At 39.4% G+C, this 23,250-nt stretch overlaps 2 protein-coding genes across 2 annotated transcripts in view; one reads left to right on the forward strand and one right to left on the reverse strand.

The window, feature by feature from the left end:
* The window catches only part of LOC122575476 (suppressor of lurcher protein 1), a 299,608-nt gene that overhangs the window by 209,812 nt on the left and 66,546 nt on the right, over nt 1-23,250 (forward strand). The window contains exon 5 of the mRNA XM_043744480.1: nt 23,019-23,214. Within this exon, the coding sequence (XP_043600415.1) occupies nt 23,019-23,214 (196 nt within the window). The remainder of the gene's footprint in view (nt 1-23,018; nt 23,215-23,250) is intronic.
* LOC122575508 overlaps nt 1-23,250 on the reverse strand; it is a 116,642-nt gene that overhangs the window by 61,597 nt on the left and 31,795 nt on the right. The gene's annotated exons all lie outside the window — the stretch shown is intronic.

A 23,250-nucleotide genomic window follows, 5' to 3' on the forward strand; every position in this document is an offset into this window, starting at 1 on the left:
GCGTACGATGCATTTTGCAGTTTGTTGAGATAAATACCGCGACATTTCGCAGACTCGGTTTCACGTTCGTACGAAGGTGCACTGTTGTAAAAAACACGCTTGCGAAAGAAAGACACTTTCCGGACAACCTAATACGTCTCTGACTTTCAGCACTTACGATTAACGCGAATTAAAACTCCTTGTAATTCGAAACATAGAAAACTCGGAGATATATCAATAGAGCTTCCTTATCGACTATTACATCCGCAATGTAGTACTACAGAACACCTATTTTGAGAATCTGTCAATCAACGAACCATATTTTGATGAAGAAGAATAATGAATTAATCGATGCTGCATTCCGCACTGCCAGTGTGATAACAATTGTGACAAGCTTCTAGACTTTTATCGGATGAATGGGTATTTTCGTTAGTTATATTGACCCTTTTAATTACGTTAAGAAATTAACTTAGAAAAAAAATTATGTTCTAATAATTTATCTATGATTTTGTAATATTAATTTCTGTATTCTTTTTGACGATAATTTATAAAGCATTCACCAATAACGGGAGGACCAAAAGACATGGAAAAAACACTGAATGAGACTGGAGAAGGACTAATGGATTTAAGAGCAATAATAGAGAAAAGAAGGGCAAAGGCAATAGAAGACGGGGTGGAATGACAAGAAGGTAGCACAGCAAGGAGGCAAAAGAGCCAAAGCGGCAATAACGAGTAGTCACAAGTTGCAATAGTTTGTAGTCATTAGTTTTAGATGCTAGAGGTAAGGATATGCCAAGGAGTGCAATACATTAAATGTAAGAAATGTAAATGGAAAGTTCGTCGAAAGCCGAAAGGACTAAAATAAATAATAATACAAAGCATTCACCAAGATGCATTCTTCGATATAATTGATCTCATTTTTCAACAGTTCAAAATCAAGTTCATCTTCATTTCAGCCAATTTCACTTCCGAAAACCATTTTTTAATGGTTTCTAAACTACAATACTTTTGCCATGATCGTCGAATCCAAACTAACTTTGCAGACGCTGTCAGAACCATAGTTTCGGAGGCATATGGGATTATTTTATCTCCATTTGAAAGTCTAACGCTTTACGCTTCCTAACAAAGAACATAAAGAACCAAGGAACCAATTTACCAACCAATATTGCACTCTCGTCAATCGCAGACGTCGAAATCTAACATAAACTGTCGCTTCTCGCTCGCTACCGGAGTTGCAGCATGGAACGCCGTGGTGAGTGACAGTCACCTCTCGAGTGCAAAGGGTTGATGCTACATGGCATAGAACTTTGCCGTCTCTTAACGTTTTCGAAACCACTGATTTATCTGCAGGGAAGGCAGCAACCGGAATAAAAAGACGCGCATAGTACAAAATAATTATCGAACACATTTCGCTGAAACGACATAGCTCAATTACTACTGAGAATTTCTTGGTGAGATTTCAGTCGCGTTCTGTCACTATTACCACTATACGCTTCTATGTATCATTTCCACTATATTATTCAAACAGCATGCGATAACCCGAAGCCGAGGGAGCAACCGCAGTTTAATTACCTATTTCTTCAACAACCGCGAGGCGTTTCTATCGCGTCTTCGAGCACTGTACCGCACATGATAAACGAGCAAGTTCATCCCTGGTCAAGGCAAACGTTCCGTAGATTCCTGAAATGTTTAGGATGACCGCAAAATTTCGCATTTCGACCAGGTCGGCGCGCATTAAGCCATGGTTATAACGGATGTATATTCGGACGAACTGGCGTTCTACGAAACGAAACAATCAAAATGCGTACGCTCATAAAAATCTATACATTGACGTATCGAGTTGGTCGGAACGTCAATTCGTAAGTATACAAGAGTAGCCATTAATTGCAACGAAAATATCGTGGAAAATCGTTTGTTAGTAATACTTTAACAAATGAGAAATATGTACATATTCTTACAACTCTGCAGAATAATTTTTGTAAAATGGAAGATGAGATGTCTGTATCTTTTGTGAAAATATTAATAGATATCTAAAAGAGATGGTAAAAGTATACGCGTAATAAGTATTCGTAGAGTTACAGTTTAATGGGAGGAAAAAGTAATAAAACTTGCCTGATATTCCTGATAAAAGGAAGATTACTAGGTTTAATTATTTTAAATACGTAGCGAGGTTTCCCTTTGATTTTATTGTGACTTGAACCGGTCGTGCAATTGAATTTATCTAACTGACGAGTACTCTACTTGAAATATTTATCCATTCTTCTGAAACAGCCCTCTTTAAATCATTTTTTCATGAAATATGGTGACTCCGTATTTCTCGCCCTAGGTGGCCCCATATATTTTCGATAATGTTTATATCTGCGGATAGCGGAGGTGTTTTTAAGTGTTCCCGAACATTATACAAGATCCACGCTCACGTATTAGTAGCACTATGCTTCGGGTCGTTATCTTGCATCACGACGAAATTGTCTTTCAAACCCCCCATTTTCCTCTACACCTTCATGCAGACCATTTTTCCTGAGTATCTATGCACATTTTATCCATTTTATCCTAACCGTACCAATACCTATTACGCATCTTTATCATATCTTTATCATTTGACGAATATTTATTAATATTTTCACGACAGGAATATCACATATTTTTATATTATTCTGAAGACTCGTAGCAATGTATTTATTTTTATTTGCTAAAATTCAGTTACTAAACGACGTTACACAATAATTTAATTAAAATTAAGCACTTTTTACATTGACTATGTGTACATAGACCCTTCGATTCTTAATAAACGTTCCGAGTCATATTTTCTTTTATTATTCAATTTCTACTTTACGATTTGTCCAGCTGGACATTTGCTAAATTTTTCCAACTTAATTGCTAAATAACATATGGATGGCTACCCCCAGCGGGATACCATCGTCCAGTTTGACTATTTTATTTCTTTAGCGAGGTGTCAGTGAGGTGTTTTCCTTTCAGTCTTCTCTCTATGAGAGCTACATCCGCCCTAAACAATACTATTTATTTCATAGTGTTCCACAGCTCGTACAGTAGCGTGCAAACTCTATAAAATCTAATCCCCATGCACCTCGGCCGAACAAAAAGCGCTACAGCTAGTGCAGTTGAGTTCAGTTCCATCAAGATCAATTAGTACAGTGCATTACCCTTTAAATTACCCGTGCAATTTCCCTCGTCACATTTTTCTTAATCCTGTTTGACCGGGAATTTCGTTCGCTTTCCTCGTCACACGCTATAACCGTAGCTGTAATCGTCGGCGCATTGCTATCCAATGGTGTAGAGGAGACGGAGGACGTGGACGCGGGGTTGAAACGACACACGGAGAAATGGACATAAAAGCGGCGCAAAGAAGTTTTGCTGGAAGAAAGCTAGAGAGAAAACTCTCGGAAACGTCACGCTCACGGTTAAATTCCGAAAGACCGATTGGCTGTCACGATTACCGATCGTTTCGTGTTGCAGTTGAACGACCGACAGAAAAAATAAGAGCAACGCCGCAACACGGCGTGAGGAATGGATCTGTCGTTCCGAGGCGAACCCGAGTCTCTGTTGTTACAGTCCCTGATCGTGTACATGGCATGTAAATGAAAGGACCCTGGGTAGCAAGCGTAACCGGATTTTTGGTTTTCTCGATACGCGCTGCCGAGATACCCGCTGTGCTTCGTCCGCTCCTTTTTCCACCTGCCTATTTCCCCTTTCCCGTTGACAATAGGGAAAACGCTTTAATCAGTAATAAAGGGATTAACCTCGATCGAGAGCATTCGTATGTAAATTAAGGAATCGAGAACTTGGATTTTCGTTGTTCCTTTTGTCCCCGTTGCGCTACTTGTTTTTTACCGGAACGAATAGAGTTCGTTAATTTGGATGTTCGAACTAATTTGTTAAGCAAATTCTTGAATAAAACGCAACTCGCCCTGTTTCGTGAATGCATTTCGCGGAATCACTGGGCTAAATAAATTTCGCCGACGGACAGAAAAATTATTTGATTAAACGTATTTGGAAACTTGTTGTTATGTACATGTTTAAAGGTATTTATACGAATGTTGTTAGTAGAGTAGATATATCTAACGTTACGGAGAATCTCGAATCGTTTTCGATTCAGTAGGAATTAACATCGTAGTATTTGATTGTAATAAATTATACTGAAGCAACATTCGTCGTGTTTCGTATACGAACTGTATCTTATAAATGTTATACCTATATAAGATATATATACGCGCATGATAATATTTCAGAATATTTCAACGTTATTTACCTTTTAATAAAAGAAATCAAAAACCATAAATATCCGGGCTAAAGAAGTCTCGCGACCGTTTATCCCATCAACGTACGAACGTACACATTAGCGGAGAAAAATCTGTTCGATTATTCATAGACACGAACGACCGATCTTGTCCAGCAGGACGATTAATAATTTGAAGCATCGTTGTTTAGCAAAAAACGGCACGGGAACTCGATCTATGGTCGAAAGCGCGGTGGTTGCACGGTCGGGAGGACAATGAGCCGGTCGAGTGGCACGGTCCATTCATTTCGAGATCTTTATCGTCGCTAATCGGTCCCTTGATAGACGAGCTTTCCCCTATCCTGACGGACTTGCGAGATGATGGATGTCCCGGCTTCGGAAGCACGTCGTGGGTCAGCGCATCGTTCCTAAGAGAACGATGAGCGCGTAACGCCGGGATATCGATTCGGTGACGCTTTCGAGAAGAAGCTGTACCCTCCGTTCCGATGTTTCATAGATCGCAGTTAAATTTGGTATTTGGTGGGTGAAATCGTCGCTGACCCATAACGTCCATGTTAAATCAGCGAGCGGAGACGTTCGGACGAGAGTTCGTTTGGATTAATGTTTATCGAAAATTCTTCCATTTTTTATATAATTATAAGAACAGACGTTACATAAGGGGTCCGTGTGTGAGCAGAGATAAAGAACTAACCGTTTTTGAGCGCATTTTCTCTCGACCAGGGCTGTGGGTGGAGCAGAGATTACAGAGTCTGCTGTGGAAGCTACGAAAGACTCTGATAACGTCGATTACAACTATAAAGTAGCAGAGGTGACTAGACAGGAAGTTACGTTGGGAAAAATATTCAAAAATCTGGTTTACAGAGATAGTGCGATCGCTGAAGCGCGATAGAAGGGAAGAGGAACTGTAATAACTGCTTTCAGATCTCGCGAGAACGCCCTTTCGCACGATGGTTTTGGCAAAGAATGGGAATAAGAATGCATTTGTTCGGGAAGGAAAGGGGACCACTGAGAATGAGTCGCCAGACATAATAATGGCCACAATGGGAAGATTGCATTAACGAGACGGCGCGTCGTTCGAACAATTTGACTGGGAGAAAAGGTAAGGATCAAGCCGAAATGTGATTGGACCTATGAACTGATAAGGACCGGTGTACAGAGCTGATGGAAATATGTTTCGACAACAGCGCCAGTTTTACAGCGATGAACGGCCGCTTTAAATATTTCATTTCGTTTAACGCGTCGAGCCTCGGCACATCATCGTTCGAACTTGTCGATCGCCTACACAAAGCCTCGATTTCTTTTTTTCCCGCTTGCTCCCGGATTGCTTCGGCCACTCCCGCCCACGCGCACCATCCGCTCGAGAAGCTCATCAACTAATGGAAATGCGATCGAGCGATGAAAACGATATCAATCAAAATATTTGTCTCTGGCAGAGAAAGCAGGGAACGGGACTTGGAAAAAGGAAAAATTAAAGGAAGAAAGGAGGTTGAAAGTAGGGGGCGACGAACAGCGAAGAAAAATAGAAAGAGGAGAAAAAGACGATAGGCGGACGTTGCTCGGGCGACGAAAGGGGCAGAAATTATTAGTCCGGCGACGGGCACCTGTATCATGAAAAATAGTAAGTTGCGTCGACGACGTCGATGCTTTTCCTCGTCGTCGAATTATACGGGGAACGAGGAGAAAAACGTTCCTTCCGGGCGGAGTAGAAGGAGGAGCAGAAAGTCTAACAAAGGAAGCTTCAAATCTGTCGAGAATCCTCGTCGACTTTGACGAAATTTCGCGCGACGATAGATCTATATGCGAAATAAACATATTTGTAATTTAGCCTCAGATGGTCCAACTATAAGAGAAATTGCATTTAAAGCTTGAAAAAATTGCATATCGCGCGGTACTCAGGTACTGCATCAGGCTATTCGTTAATGGCCGTGACGTTGCGGTGAGCGTGAAGGACTTTGGATATTTTAACGATTACGTTAAATGTTACAGTTACGGAAATCTGGGTTATTTCGAGCGTACTTTCTTAGAAATTATTGGCTTTCGTTTATTATTGTCAAAACAGTTTCATAAAAGATAGTGTATGCTCAAGGGCAAAATGTAATCTGCTTAATTACTGTAACAATGTTCAACTACATATTGAACTAAACACTATAAATGAAACAAAATTAAGACATACTAAGTAAGTAGTAGTATTTCTTTAATATCAAACTCGCTGTCAAGGAGTAGACTTGGTTTGCATGTATTATATAACACGTTATACTTGTTTAACCTGCAACTATAGCCACAGACAACGAAAGTATCTGCTGCTGCAACTGCGTTATCACGAGATACATGTATATATAAATCGAGCAGAATATAATCAATAAAAAGAAATGCTCAGAGTCGATTTTCTCAGAAACGAATCGTCCCGTGAACTCTACATTTTCCACTTGTTTTTTCGCGTAGAACCACCTCCTGCCAACAACCGGGCAACAACCGTGTTACGCTGCGATTACCGCCCCACCCACGCTTAATTTTAATATATCCGCGAGGACCAGATCCGAAGGTTGCCTCGTAAGAAGTAAGAAAGACATCACGGAGGAAGGTAAGAAGAGGACGACGGGTAACACGAAATATCTGACAGAGCGGCGGAATACTTTGGGAAGTGACTGGAGATACGCGAGAGCCTGGGACGTTGAAAGGCAACGATGAAGAACCAAAAGCCGATAAATCAGCCAGTCTAGTCAGAATTAGTTACCGTTCCATTTTGCCACGACGTTAAGTAAGTTCTCTTCCTTCCTCCTTTCCGTCTCCGCCCTGTTCACCCGTTTGCTCCCTCTCGATTTCCTTACTACCGTTCCCTGGCCTTATCTACCCTCCTCTCGGTTCGTCTGCGAGCTCACTTCGTTTCCTCCCCTTTTCTTCGCGGCATCCGGATCCGCGGCTTCACCCTGAGACAAAACCGCGTTGCAACCGCCACGGTTCGCCAGTTTTCCAGAATTCCAGGGCTGCCAGACACCAACGTCGGTTTCCGGCGTGGCGTCACCCTCTCTCCGTTTGTTCTATCGATCCCCCCTTTCTACCCCACGGGCATCGTCTAACCTCCGTCGACGATCGTCAACGATTGGAAATACACGTGATTTCTCTGACGCCGGCAGTCGACGTCTCTGGCTGATAAAAGGTCACCAACGATCCTTACGACCGGCAGAGGGAGAGAGAGAGAGAGAGAGAGAGATTTCGCACACCCCTTGACACGTCGGTAAACGTGAAAATGTAATATCACGCGATATACATCACGCCTACCGAACAAACCGCTCCGAGTCGAGGAAAAGCAGCATTTGCCATTCATTGCCTATTTTCTTTCGATTCAACGTGTATATCTTTGTGTATTTCTAAAGCGTTGGCACTGCTAGCAGTGACACTGTTGTATGTTATTTATAGTTTGATATTCGGTTTGCTCGAAGAATTATTTAGTTGTGGAGAAATGGATATTATGTCAAGAACCTCCGAGTTCGTTTCTTTTAAACGGGAGAGAGAGAGAGAGAGAGAGATGTGTTAAAAAATGAGAAAAAATATTTTAACAAAGTCTTGACATTGGCGTTCGATTCAAGTTAATTCCGTGTTCTATTGTTTTTCCACAACATCCTTGATACTTCGATCTGTTCGGCGTGAAATTTTCAAGAACAAACACTTGATCTCGCGCAATTTTTCTACTTTTATTTCTGTGGATTTAACAGAAAATTCAATTGGTCATATATCGCGATCACTGTATAAAATTTGTGTGTTTGTCACAAATCTGTTACAAGAACTGTTTGCAAGCTTGCGTGTAAATTTACATCAACCACGTTTAGTTTCCGACACACGTTTAACAAGTTGCTTCAGCGCGTAAACTTCGTTGCCAGTCACTGTCAGTACAATGATGTAAAATTATTACCGAAATGCGTTGCTATGATATATCTCGGCTTCCGTTGCCCATCACGGATTCAAGTAGCAGTTCGATTTACCGTGCAATTGCTGCTGCAAACTCAAACGTCACATTTCGGATGAATGTGCTACGGATTTCGGTTTTTCTACTTATCTCATCATTTCACTAGTATTAACATTTATACTATTCTGTGCTATTCGATATATCGTTTTATCATTTATTTTTTATTTGATATTCCAATAGCATCGACGCATAATTTCTTCAACGATCGATATTCACCGCCAATAAACCGTACCTTCGGGGTAATTCTTTTTATCCGGAATAGGATTTTAGTGCGTCGATTAATTTTCAGACGCAAATCAATTGTAGCATAGCTTACCTAACTCTGTGGTCATAAAATTTGAAACAAGCTCGTAATTAATTAGTAAATCGATCAATTAATTCACAGGTAAATCAATATGTATGTACGTACTGGCAAATCATATTAAATAGCATACTAGTACGATAACGATTAATTATTGGTTAATGATTAGCGCAAACTTAATTATACATACTTAAAACGCTTCAGATAATTTGGAAATTGAAAAACTAGCCGCGTACGAATATCAAAGCGGTATAAATTTTTCCTTTCGTAATACATTTAATACGGTCGATTCTTTTAGCTTTCCTGTGAGAATTTTTACGATCTCAGAAATAACGATAACAGAACTATGATTCATCTTAATGTCACAGTGAGTTCCAAAATATATGCACCGTGCAATTTTGTTTGGAAAATTATAAAACCTTGTCTGGAAAGTTATTTTACGCCTTGAGAAGCTAATCTAATTTTAATATCAGATGACTGGAAGTTCAGAGATAATGTTATCTCTTGAACATGACCAGCCATGGCCGAGAGTAGTATGCCGTGTACTTACACTTTAATTTGATGTACTTTGTAAATATGTAAACTGTCATAAAAACCACATAGAACGAAGTATCGAAATTCAAACTCCTAAATACCTGTTTTAATACGTTGTATTAAGTTGTTTAACTACCACGATGAATTACAAACATGTACAGACTCTCTAACCAGCTTCCGAAGTATCCCACGATAAAAGAAACCCCATTGGATACTTTGGAAGAAGCTAGATATTTGTAGATATTAGAACCGAACGTAGTAGAGCGTTAAACTTATTATTATTAAAATTAACGCAAAAAAATTACGATTTTATCGTGATATTTTTCATTTCGCGAAAAGTATCTGTCGTACGATTCGTTTAAACTATACGTAGCGATTTTAAGTCGTAAAAGCGAAAGCTCGCGTAATTATACGCGAATATCGAGCAGTGAGAAGGTTTTGATTTTTAAAACAGCTTTTAAAAAATGAAAGAAGATTAACCCGTTTGTGAACGCGTTGTTGAGGATACAAGCGTGCTTTCTGCTTAAGTACAGGCCAACTTTCAGCATTTTATTCTTTGTCCCATCGTCACGCAGTTCTGCCGAACAAATGACGAAACAAAATCAGATTTTAATACGCACTTTACTAACATTTCTAACGAATATTCTTTGCTATTTAATATTACTTATCTGCGAAACAGGGAAAAAAGTACAACAAAGTGATTTATCGACGAATCTATTTGCTAAATTCAGAACGTTTACGCAAGTTCGTCTAATTGCTGATTCTAACCCACCAACTTCTGATGTTCGTAATTGTCGGATTACCATTTGGAGCTCTAGATGGAAATGTCAGTGACAGAAAAGAAATTTCAAGAGTTTTCTCCGCTTTGAAATACACGACGTTACGCGGCTGAATCCGATCCTCGTGATATTTTAAATCCTCGGTATCATCGTTAACAGCCACGTCACATGCATAGTCGATGGACGTTCTATTCTTTGTGCGTTATAATCGCGATAGTTACAGTATAAACATGTAAAATATATTCGTTGCAACGTTATAACCGCGTTATAATCGCAATTGGTATATACAGCTACGGGTAACGTAACGAGCAAACTGTGCATCGACGACGTCAGAAAGTAGAGCGATAATCTTTCAGCTGACCGCAAATTGGTATTTTAATTTCCTAGGTGGTGTACACGAGCGGCGATCTCCTCTCTATGCCGGCCTCGTTTGTACAGGCGGACAAAAGGGAAATAGAAAGCATTTTGAAATGCACTTAACGACGCTTATGAAATGGGATACTATTATATGGAGAGTTCAGTGGTTAATCGGTTTAAGTCAAGAGACCGTAAAATAGGGATTCGGGAAGCACAATGAAAGAGGCCCTACGCGAACTTCATCAGTGTGCTGTATCGGAAATTATATAACACCTTAAACCGTGAGATAAAGCGGCCGACATATTGCACGGGATAAATTTGTTTCACGCTGGTCTCGATTTTCACTAAGCGCTACGAAATTTCCTCGTCACACGATCCCCTGCTCGTACTTTTGTCCTTTCTCTGTTTCCGATCGATCGCGAATTATGAAACGGTGAAATCATTTGAGAAAACTAACGCTGTACGTAGACGTTGATAAATTAGAAATTAATTAGAGAGATATCGCTAATTAACTTGAGAAGTTGGCGCGATGTTGCGAACAGGCGGCTGAATTTTGAAATGGCAGGCAGCGAATACAAAATAGTGGGAAATGACGGAATGAAATTTCCCAAATATCGTTACCGACGATGAACGCTTTGTGAAACGAAATAATTACGGGTTTGTCGTACGAAGCCGCTGTGCTGTGTTATGCGCGAATGGAACGTACCGCAATTTTATTGGAAGGAAGAGAACGTCATCATTTTTGTTCAGCAGTTAGCAACATATCGAGTGATGCTATCGCAAATCCCAGTATGTCCAGGCAATTAATTGCCAATTAATTGATTTTTACCAGCTTCGTGTCTTAAAAGCTTAATACATTCTATGCCGCTTCCTTCGCTTCTTGATAAAGTTGTTAATCGAAATATAATTTGTACGTCGTTACAAAATTATTATATCCGTGACACGTTATTCGATTATCGTTCTGCAAATTTATAGTCCAGCTGCTGAACCAGCGATATCGGAGTTATAATAAACTTTCCGACGAACGTCGATTCCAACGATATAGAAAAGGAAACGCGAGTATAAGAAACGATGATGCAATTTTAAAATATGAAAGAGGCAATTTCTCCCAGAGTAGAATCCATGTAACTTTTTTCTTTTAGACTAAATTATTAATATAACGCGATTCCATTTTAGAAGGAAACTTTTTTTTAGAAAATCATATCGCTTTTTGCGATCTTAAAGTCGGAAACTGAGTAAACTTTTAGATATATATATATATATACATATTCTATGTAATTATAATTCACAGATAGCTATACCGAAATTCTGATGATACAAAATTAATGCAAATGCAGGAATAATTTGCAAGGAGAGGGAAACGTTTTGTTACAATAGATTCAAAATATTATACTACAAATTATTGATACCGCTTGACACAAATTTACTCAACTGCACTCTCTCCGCACTCTCTAATCATTGTATTTACGCTTTTCAATCGTTGTATCACCGCAACCACATTACACGCCAACTTGCCCGATCATCACATCTCTGCAAAACAAATTTAATCACTCTTAATGAACAATAATTGAATATGGAAATAAATTAATAATTAACAATACAACAACCGGCGGCAATTAGTGGTAATCGCTATTAATATTAACGTACTCTAAGTAATGAATTACGCTAATACGATCGTTTTAATAAACAGCGAAAGAAACTGCCAGCAAATGATTGTCATTATTGCGCTATCTTTAATTAATTATTACGTCGTATTGTGCGTGCAAAAATCTTCCTTCTTCGATTCATTTGTACAAGCATATTAGCATGTACCGTTGATAATTATTCGTTTGTTTCACTGTTAATCATTATTTATAAATACCAGTTAGTGTGTCGTTATTTCCAGGAGTGCAGAATTAAATATCGGAAATAGGTTGATTAAAAATTGATCGGAGGAAACGAGTGTAATTAAATAAATCGACGCGCATGAATCACTATACGTGCACTTTGCGATAATTTCATATTATTTTAATTCTATTGGCATAAAACGTTTTTTTCCTTCTTCCTATATATAAAAGAATACTGCTACATTTATGTTAAAAATATCCAATGATTAAAAAGTTTAAATTCCAATCGATACGAGATGATCCAATTATTGCAATTATTCGCACAGTCACGAAACCAACTTTGTATTCGATCGACAAAGACAATTTAAAATTAATCTTTCGGTTTATCATTGCGTGATCTTGAATCTTTACCTTTCACGGTATTCGTTCAGGCTGACCGATAGAAGAACGAGTGGACGAATTTGTAATAGAAAAATATATCGAAATAAATAAAGGTATAAGTATAACGTATAAATTTATGCTGATCCAAATCCTTATTCTCTTAGTGTTAGGATACAATAAAATCGATAGGGAGCAGCACGTTCATATATTTATAGCAAAAGGACGTTACCAAAAAAGTTGTTAACCTTGTAGCTCTAGCTGAAGGCTACAGGGAACATAAATAAAAATCTATTTATTGGTTGCTTTGTTCCTAGACCTTGTAACCCAAAACACAATTTATATTCAAGGACACAATAATATGGACCTCTCCTTATTTAGAATATTTTTGTTTCGCTAGATTTTATCTTCTGCGTAATAGCGGTGTCCGGGTCACGGATATACAAAAATAAAGTTGTAGAGTTTATCATGAAGTAATTACTTCATTATTAATCCACGATCAAGCTATATACAACGCGAATACAACAAAATATTAGGTTGTTCGAAAAGTGTTTTTCTTTTACAGACGCGTCCTTTACAACGACGCATCTTTACACAAACGTGAAACCTAATCTGTAGAACGTCGTGATCTTTAGTTTGATAGAAGAAAATGGATCATACGTAATTCGATAAAATAATATAAAAGGAAAAAATGTTGCGTATCATTTGCTTATAAAAGGAAAGAAACTTTTCGGACGACCTAATACAGATACTGTTTCCTTGTGACAGCTATCTTACAGAGCAATGCAACGACGATGAAAATATCTAAAAGTAAAATATATAAAATATATATAAGTAAAAAAAATAAGTACGTACCAGGATATCGTTGCACCGATTACTTTAAAACTTCCTCACCGCCATTGAAACTGCACATTCGCAGCGCTAACAATTTTTCTGCTCGCGTGTTTTCCCACGTCCGTCGTTCCCGTGCGATCCTGTCTCCTCGTGCGCCATTCGTCGAATTCCGAAACATCGATAGACGCTCGTTGACAAATATTCGTCGTGCGGAAAGAAGCGACGGAGATTTCCTGGTGGAAAGTTCGCCGGGTCCGGAAACGATGGAAGGAAGGCCGGGGCCAAAATATACGATAGCGAATTCTCGGCTCGTGTGTGGCGAGCAGCCTTCATAACTGACGAAGCCGGTGGCCGCGCGGTTCGTGTTGAAATATCCGCGCGTGAATAATGCAGAAATCCGCAAGAAAATACGAAGGTGCATTACCGAAACGGAACAGGATATTCACGCGGATATTTCGCCGCCGTGGCGATTCTGCTGAGCGAGTGCTGGACATCGGGCCGCGATCTAGCCGAGGATACTAAGCCAGTCGCTTAAATCTACCAAGTTGGTCGGTTACTCGGCAAGACGCGGCCAGCAAATGGCGTTCAAATTAATTTCACCAAAGTTCTGCTGCCCCCCTCCCGTTCTCCTTTCTCAACAGTAAATTATTAATACCGTCGGAAGGTTGGTGCCTGCTGACTCGGTTGTCCTCGGTCAAATACGCTGTTTAATTAGGAAATCCGCAGTTGCGGCAAGGCGTGGATTGTCAACGGTTTTCACCCTCTTGCGGTTCTACGAACTGGCGCGACCTTTTCGCGCGATGACCACCGACCAGACGACAGATTGCCCGTATCGCAACGGAGGCGACGGGACGACCTGCTCCGTCGGCTAGTGAAACGAGCTTAAAACAATTCCCACGCGTCGCTTCGACTCGTGCTTGCGTGTCGCGCGTTGCGTCGACGTGCAATTACCATAGAGAGAGAGAGAGAGAGAGAGTAACGCGCTCAGAGTTTTCGAAATTACGCGCTCGAGTCGATTTGACACACAGCGGAATTCCGCCCGCTTTGCGTAACTTCCTTTTTCACACGTCGAGCGATCCAGATGGAGAGATGTGTTTGGTGGTTGGATAGCCCGCTGATATTCGACGAGTTTCCTACGAAACTGACTCTGTTGGTAAATTGAAATTTTCCAAGCACGAGTTTCACAGAAGCGTGGATGTGCGTAACGCAAAATGGGAATGAGGTGCGATTAAATTTCGGGAAACCGGCGTGTTGGGAGTCACAGTTGGACGCCAACGGCCATTGTGTACACGTTTGTATGACAATTTCAGCCAACGAGATTTTAATTAGCCCTGTGCATGATGCCGCGGCAAGGTTCGGTTATGCGCCTGGAATTAATCGCCGCCCTTTCGATGATACCGAGAACTACAATTTCCAATGATTTTCAATTCTTTGCGTTCGACGAGGCATTTTGTGCGACGTGTATTCAAACGAGAGAGACACTTTCACGATTTCTCATACGTTCTTCTGTCTGTTCTCTAGTTTTCGAGAAAATTCTACGTAACAAGCTTTCTACGTAATTTCTTTTCTTCGCTCTTTTCTTTCGCGAGATTGAGCCTCGCTCGGTTTAATTCGAATACCTCGAAACTTATTAATTTACTCGAACCGATATTCACTTGATCTGCCTTTGTAAGGCCCTACGCAGACGACTTTTGTCTTTTGCGCGATTCCAAGTCTTTCTTTCCTTTTCCCCGGTTAAGAACAACGAAGACAGACATACGATCGCACGGACAATAGTCGCTCGTCTGTAGCGGGCCTAGTTGAAACATTCTAACAAAAACAGGCTCTTGTTCGTGGTTGTCTGCTTCCAACAAAGCAAAAGAATGCTCGTACATCTGTAAGATCTGATCGATACGTTTCAATTTATTTCTACCAGCAAATTTGTAAATTTCTTATTAAAAGAAAATTGAGACGGTCGTTTATCGTCCGAGCGATCGTATCATATTCATATTCGATGCTTCACTACGCTCGAATCGTCGTACCTCTATAGTATTAGGTTGTCCGAAAAGTTCCTTTCGTTTCGTAAGGTGACGATAGATGAACAACGATTTCTGTTTTATATTATTTTATCGAATTAAATACGATCCATTTCGTTGTATTTCTATTATTATGTTCGCGCATAATTCAATAAACCATAATTCAATAAACATAATTAATAAATAAATATAAAATAAAGAACATCGTGCGTCTATTATTTCCTTACAAAACGAAAGAAACTTTCTCGGGCAACCTAATATTTACAGAAATTAATCAACGAGATATTTTTCAATACAAAGTTCGGGTTTAATCATGTTCGTAAATTGGATACGTTTACGCGACGTTCTTCTTAAATTTGGAGAAGCTTTTAGCGGCAGAAAAACAGGGTTCGCTGGAAAATGACGGGAAGAACACAACAGGATCCGAAATTACCGTGTTCATAAAGCTGTCATACCTTTTCTGCTCGCAAGAAAACCATATTATTAAACAAAAGATACCGTGGAATTGAAGGCTAAAGCAGATGTTGTAGGTCGTTTATTAACATTTCCCAGAAAATTGAAAATTCTCCAGGCTCGTTGTACATGTACCTGGTGTTTTTTTTTTTTTTTTTTTATATTAGCGATACGCGTATGCTCGTGTTAATAAGGATCGGATATAACGTGGTAAAGACAAAAATATCCGAATGAAAAGCTTTTCGAAATAGGATATACGTGAATCCGTTTGAAAAGAGAAGCACGCAAATGTTACTCGTAAATCCGTATAGTAAATAATTCGATATTGATGTACGATCGAACACGTGAGCCGCACGACTTTCATGAATAAATCTGTAAAAAAAATAGGAAAAATTTAATTCGTATAATTAATCAAAGTACGGGTACCGCGCTGGAACAATACGGGTTGCGTGTTACGAGCAGAGGGTTAATAAAAGTTCTTTTGAATACAATTAACAGTAACTACGTTCTATCACGGAATTACCCTTACATAATTGTACAAATTGCAATGGACCTCCGTGTTACATGCCAAGCTTATTTAGCATATCCATTTAATGAATATACAGCCTAAGCAACAAGACTATAACTTCCAGACTGTGTGCATCGTAGACCTTATAAACTATATTAAAGTGTTGAATACTTCGGCTTGGACTATCAGTCCGGAAACTATTACCTTAATGTAAATTAATTTTATCAAACTTATCGTACGAAGAACAAAAGCGTACTACTTTGCATTTTTTCTTGCTTCCGTATCAAGAAATCTATGATAAACGAAGCACACACTGTACATACGAACATATTTGTCTGTATCAATTTGGAATTTGGAATTTCCAGCTCCTATGCCTTTACGTTTGTACACTTTGCGCGTATTTTGTCTGTTTGTTGTTTCTTTGCCGAAATGACAACAATGTGAAAACAGATTTACATTGCGCTAGAACATTTTCAGATTTTTTTGCGACGCGCATTTCCCTCGTTTTATACCTCGTTTCAGAATAAAACGAGATATAAATAGGCTGCGGATTTTTATGCGGTATCGTATCTTCGCGAAGAGAACTAAGGAAATGGAAGTTGCGTGGCACTCTGTTTCGGCTGCTAAAAATTACGACGAGTACTACCCCCTTTTCATTTGCATTCTCTGGATCGTTGCACCTTTAAATTCACTATAAATGCACGAAAATCCGTAGTCTATTTATAAGGAAATTCGTGTAATGAACAGCGCGATCGTCGATAGGATTCCCTCGACTAACAATTCAATGCGTTCTCGTACCTCGTTCATTCCCCGTACATAAGCAGAAAATAAAAACGCTTAATAATATATAATTCTTGGAGCATTTACGAGCTCGATAAAGGGAGGAAGCCGAAGAACCTGCTTCTCTTCTTTTCGATACGTTGCAACAATAGTCCGAAAATAAAGCAGTCGATCTTCGTCGAAGCAATCGATAGACCGTCCGTTTCCGATTGTTAACTTCTCGATATAAAATGCTTTCTTGTCCTCTGGTTCAGATCTGCCGTCTTCATCGGCTACTCGACGAATACATTAGGCTAACAGGGCCATATTCTTTCCAAGCAAGCAGACGCATCGATCGTCATAAGTGAATTCGCCGTTTGGATATAACCGGAGAGACGCACTTGGAATACTTGCTGGCCTCCTAAGAATTTTGAGAGGACGGCTCATGAATGCAAATTAAAACGTTTACCCCGCTCCTATCGCGCACCTCTTTGCTCATTCCAGTTATTTGACTTGCCTTATAAGCGGTGTTCAAAAGTCGATAAGCCGCTGCCGCGGTTCCCTCAGACGACTTAAATAATGAATGCGCGGGTAAACAGCTTTACTTGCTCAACATTCTTCCGGTCTTCTATACGTTCTCCTTTTTCACTCTGAATTTTCCGCTTTCTACCGGGCTGCCATATTTTTGGCAACTTCTATGCAGCTTCTATTTAACGCGATTCACAAATGCGCGTCCATGTTTCAGAACGGATGAACATTACGTTATCGTCAGTTCGGTTAGCTGTCGATGCATGGACATAAAATAGAGAAGGCTCTTTCAGAATTCATAATGGTTACATATATCGGAGAAGGATTTGAAGTATGGGCGTCTGATGAACCTTCACTCGTATTGACCATCGTGGTTAGGTATTCCAGCCGATCGTTATGGGTACCATACCAGGTGATGATTACAAGAGGTTACAGGTAATGACGGCAATCGGACAAACGAGAGGTCGATGACAATGAATTTAGATTCGATACGAATCCACGGCCACGGGAAGACGAATCCGATATGATACACGATCCTGGTGTGACTCAACGTGCGAATCGTAATGACTCTCTCGATAACTCCATAACTTTCTCGATACCTAACTAACCCCCAGTACAAATGGAATTGCCCTTATATAGTCCTCTCCCCACCTCTCGGGTCAATCTTTGTTTTTAAGGAGAGCTGCATAATTATTCCATACCTCTGTTGTTACATGTCCGTCCCGTGACCGCGGCTACGTTCGGCGACTCGTTATGTCACCTCGATCCCAAGCCCATCGTCATAAACCCCGAGTACACATAATCGGATTAGCGTCTTACAACTATTTCCTATTTTTATTGCTTAAAGGTAGCTCCAATAAAAGTCCGGGCTAGGGTGTTGGGAGTTTTCCCGATCACTCCAAAAGAAAGGCCCCGATGTCCCTTCATCTCCGACATGTATATAACGTTCACTGTCCAAGAAAATATATATTGCATACGTGTATTCTTAATAAACAAGGAATTTCTATTGGAAAGTGGTTTTGAAACGTTGACTCGTCTCGAATACACTCGTCTCAAGTATTTACATTCGTCTAAAATATATAGATGCGCATTTATGAATCATACTGTATATCAGGCAGCCGGTTGAGATCGCGTAGAAAATTCGGCTGGTGAAAATTGTTGAATTATACTGGCTACGCCGATTTAAACGTGAAAAAGGTGCGCGTTAATTTCGGTACGGGTCTTTCCTATCGTTAAATAGAAACCGCATTAACGTCGAAAGTGAATTAAAATTGGCGAATCGCATGGCTGTTACCGGCGCGGCACGATTATTCAATTAGGGCGGGCACTTGTCGTGGCCGGGCCATTTCCTTGTATTTTTCTGACTAAAGCGGAGACCCCGACCAGCTCATTAATTTCCTTCGCCGCGCAGTATTGTACGATTTAACGAATCGCTCGACAACGCTCGCGTTTGTTGACCGCTGCGGATTTGGTCGCATTGCTCGTTTCTCGCTTATGTAATCTGCCGTTTCCGCGGAAATTGGCCACTAACGAAGTGAAACGGCACCGTAATCGTGGCAAGTCTGCGAGGCTGCCGCTTGCTAACCCAGTTACCGAAGAATTTACGAACGGATGTAAAAATATCTTCGTTTATTTTGTGACAACTTTTGATACATAACGATACAAAGATAATATACAACGTTAGAACAATTCTGCTAGTAGCAGTGCATAGATTTTTAATTTACATTTAATTATAATTGTATATATAAATATAATTATAATTTGTATTTGTATTTATATAAATATAATTTGTATTTAATTGTAATTACATTTTTATAGAGTTTGATATCGATGCTTGTGATATAAGCTTGATATAAACTTTCTATGGATATCTAAACTTTCGATTTAGGGGCAGGGGCAGTGTAACAACGAGAGAAACAAGTGATTTTGATGAATTTTTGTTTGAAGCAAGTACTACTAAATTGTAATACTAAATAGAAGTAGAAACGTAATTTTTGATTTAAATTGTTCCGATTGTTTATCAGCTTTCTAAACTGGCGTGTACGATAATTGAAAAAGTAATTGATCAATCAACTTCGAACGAAACTCATTCACTTTGTTACAAATTTCCGTTCGTGGATCAAACCTCAAATTTTTACACCATTATTTATTTATAACGCCTTTTTGGATAATATACATTCGATTTACCTGGCGGAAAAGGTAAATTTTTTTTCAAAACGTTAGAATTTTTCACGGTTTCCTCTCAAGAATAGGTTCAATCGCAGAATAATCTATCGAACTTTAAGAAAATTCCTTAACTTTTACTTTTCTTTTACTACATGACTATGAACCGATGTTGTACTGTCAACGCCGACAATGTCAAATGACATTTCGTCAAAAATGTTCGCAAGGCTTGTACAACGTACAATAAACAATAAGAAAAAGTGAAATGAACAAATTGCGCTTACACTTGAAGACTATCTACGTACAGTGCAAATAGTTCCGCGTAACCAGCGATAGTTAATCTAAAGAAAAATCATAAAAATCACTTGCTTTTATTGTTGTCATACGAAAATCCCTCTTCGAGTGTTTAATAAATCAAATGCAATAGGCACGAAAGCTTGAAAATTAAAGAAAAGTAGAATTATAATTAAAAGTTCAATTATGCGCATAATAAATCACGAAACAGGTCTGTTTCTTTTCAATGCACATTAGTAAGAAGGTGATCTAATTTTTTTCGAATTTTAAAAGAAAAAGATTCGTCACGATCGGCTTAGAGAATAGCTTACGCCTATTTTAATTAGGCAATACGATCGTACTACGATAAGTCAATGTTATAAAGAACGATTTGATGCTCGAATAGACGTGATAAAGTGCACGCGTACCGAGCGAAAATTCAAAGTCGATTTTCTCGAAAACAAAGCGTCAAACGAAAAATTTGTATTCTATATTTTCGACTTCCTTTTTCGCGTAGAATCACCCCCTTTCCGCTTGTACCGCCAGTTACAAACCAGCCTGTATGTATCCTATTTAGCTGTAATCATTGTCAAATAAATCGGGTTCTACGAGCAGATACATCAATAAACATCACGTATCAATATATTATGTCTTAATTTTCTTCGTCAGCTACGCGTTATTAAAATACATAATTTTGACGTAAATCGTACCGGAGATATGTTAAATTGAAGTGGAGATATTGTACTGCAATCAATATTAATAGAGAGTTAAATGATCGAATCGTGATATTCCGTGATAGGCTATAACGTCGCTGAAAGTTATTTGTCATAACATAATAACGCTATCCATATCATCGGTTTACTAGGAGCTTCGTGTACCTTAATTCTTTAGGAATTCTGTGAAAAATTTGTCTCGTCGCGTATATCACGCTGTTATTCAAACTGTTGGAAGTGTAGCGCCGCTTCAATGAAATAAAAAGCAACTGCGATCGTCTTAACGAGGAATGTGCCACTGTGAACAATATTTTCGATATGCTAATAATCTCGAGAACGATATCCAGATATACGTTCGTAAGACTGTGATTCAAACACTCATACAAAATTCATAAGCCATCGTACATATCACTTCACTTTTTTACTTCTCGCGCGGTAAATCCTCGTCGTATCGTATCTTTTGGATTTCAAGCATTCAAGAACCTCCTTACAACCTTTCTATCTTTTATAATCCCATTTTTTCTTGTGCCGATTTCACGAACACGGCGTAACGTCTGAACGTAAGAAACGGAAGAGACACGATGGAAACCAGACAGATAGAAACCGAAAAATGATAACAGAGACAAACGAAGAGATAGCTTTATTCCACGATTACGCGTATCTCTTTTTCTATGTTCTGATCGAATATGTAAAATCCATGTTCAAATCGTCGAATAAGCTGAAAACGTTTGGTCGAGTCTGTTAAATACGAGGCTGGGTGACGAAATTTTACATTTGCTATCAAAACAGATTTCACGCCATCATCGTCCGTATAATTCGTTGCCTTTGAAGCGTCTATGTTACATGCCCTGCGTGGCCAACTAATTACGCAAACAAGCCAATGAACTAAAAGGACAATAAATTAATACTCTTTGTATCTGGTAATTAACATGAAGCCAATTAATTAAAATCGCGAGCGTTGCCGCGAGACAACTTATCGGCAGCTATCTCGCAAACATTTCGAGGGAGTTCTTTGTGCGAAGAATTCGCATTAAAACAATCGTACCTCGTAATTTTCATTTCATTAAACACTAGGTTTCACGACGAATGTTAATAAAAGAGACGCCAGCTCCAATGATCTTGGATTTTTGCATCGTTATTGCTAATTACTAGCTGCGCGTGCCCTACGTTGCTCGGGCTTTTGAGAGGCTGAGCTTTTTAACTAATATTTCCACGATAAATTTTCATGCCATTCAGGAACACTCACACCATCGTACGAGGAAAATTGATTCTTCGCATGTTCTCTTAAAATTGTTGAAAATTATTCAGCTACTCCACAAAAATAATTTCTCGGCCGTAAGTTAAGAGGGGGTTGTAGAGGGATGATGAGGAATATTCGTGCCAAATTTACTGCGGATACATCGAGCTACATAGAACCTTTTACCTGACATATATACGTACGTATTTTAACTTATACGTATATGGAGAGAGAATACAGTCTAATTATGAGATTTTTGCGCGTAAAAGAAGGGTTGATGGGGTGTGACGAGACCTGGGCAACTGCTATTATTTCATGTATAATTGCTAATTACGTCGCTGCATCATACAGTTACGAATTATTCACATAATGATGCAACTAGTGGCGAATCTTGACAAAATAGAACCCACTGACCTTGACATATGTTGTCAAGGACGGTCTGCTGAACAACCTGCTAAAGTCCTTAGCCATCGCTCGTTATTCTTCAATAATTTCTTAACAAAATTATTGCTACGTGCATCGCGTTCAACCTATGCGCAAATATATGCGACTGCGAACACGCACATAACCTATACGGCAGTCACGTTTATCTGACAGTTTTTATTTCAAAGAAACGCCGCGCGCGTTGCTCGCACGCTCGTAAAAATCTAGTCCAACCCAATACCAATTCTACATACGAGCGTAGGGGGGCCGATTTTCGACGAAAAAACTTTTTTTCTTAAAAATGGCTCGCCCGTTTCACTCACGTGTGGAATTGGTATCGGGTTGAACTAGATTTTTACGAGCCAGTGGAAGCGAGCGAGCAATGCGTACGGTGTTTCTTTATGATACGTATGTGCATAGTATACGTTGTTTTTTTACAGATCTTGTTTCGTTAATGATTTTTTAAACGATAACGAACAATGGCTGAAATCTTCTGGGGGTTACTCACACTGGCCTTGACAGCATATGTCAAGGTCATTGGGTAGTGTACTAGTAATATTCGTTTTTCTTTTCTTTTTTCTTTTTTTAAATTCTCCTCCATTTGAAACTAGACCCAGGTTTGATAACTATACCGATCGACAAAGCAGCAGTGAAAAAGGTCAAACAGTCGCTTAACCATCTTGCGTTTCGTTGTATCCACACGTAACGCGCTTTGTTATCTTTTTTTTTCTTTTTTCAGCGTCCCTTTGCGATATCGTTTTCAACAGTGACTCGACGAAAACAGGGATAGTCATGTCACCAGGATATCCGAAACCTTATCCACCGAGGACGCACTGTACATACGACTTCCAGGGACGAGGAAAGGAACGAGTGCAAGTGGTGTTCCAGGATTTGAACTTGTATCATTCGCCGGTTGTATCGGACACAGCGAACGAGTAAGTCTCTGTTTACTATCTTACGTTGTATCGTTG

This window comes from Bombus pyrosoma, linkage group LG15 (assembly GCF_014825855.1).
Source record: "Bombus pyrosoma isolate SC7728 linkage group LG15, ASM1482585v1, whole genome shotgun sequence".
Lineage (NCBI taxonomy): Eukaryota > Metazoa > Arthropoda > Insecta > Hymenoptera > Apidae > Bombus > Bombus pyrosoma.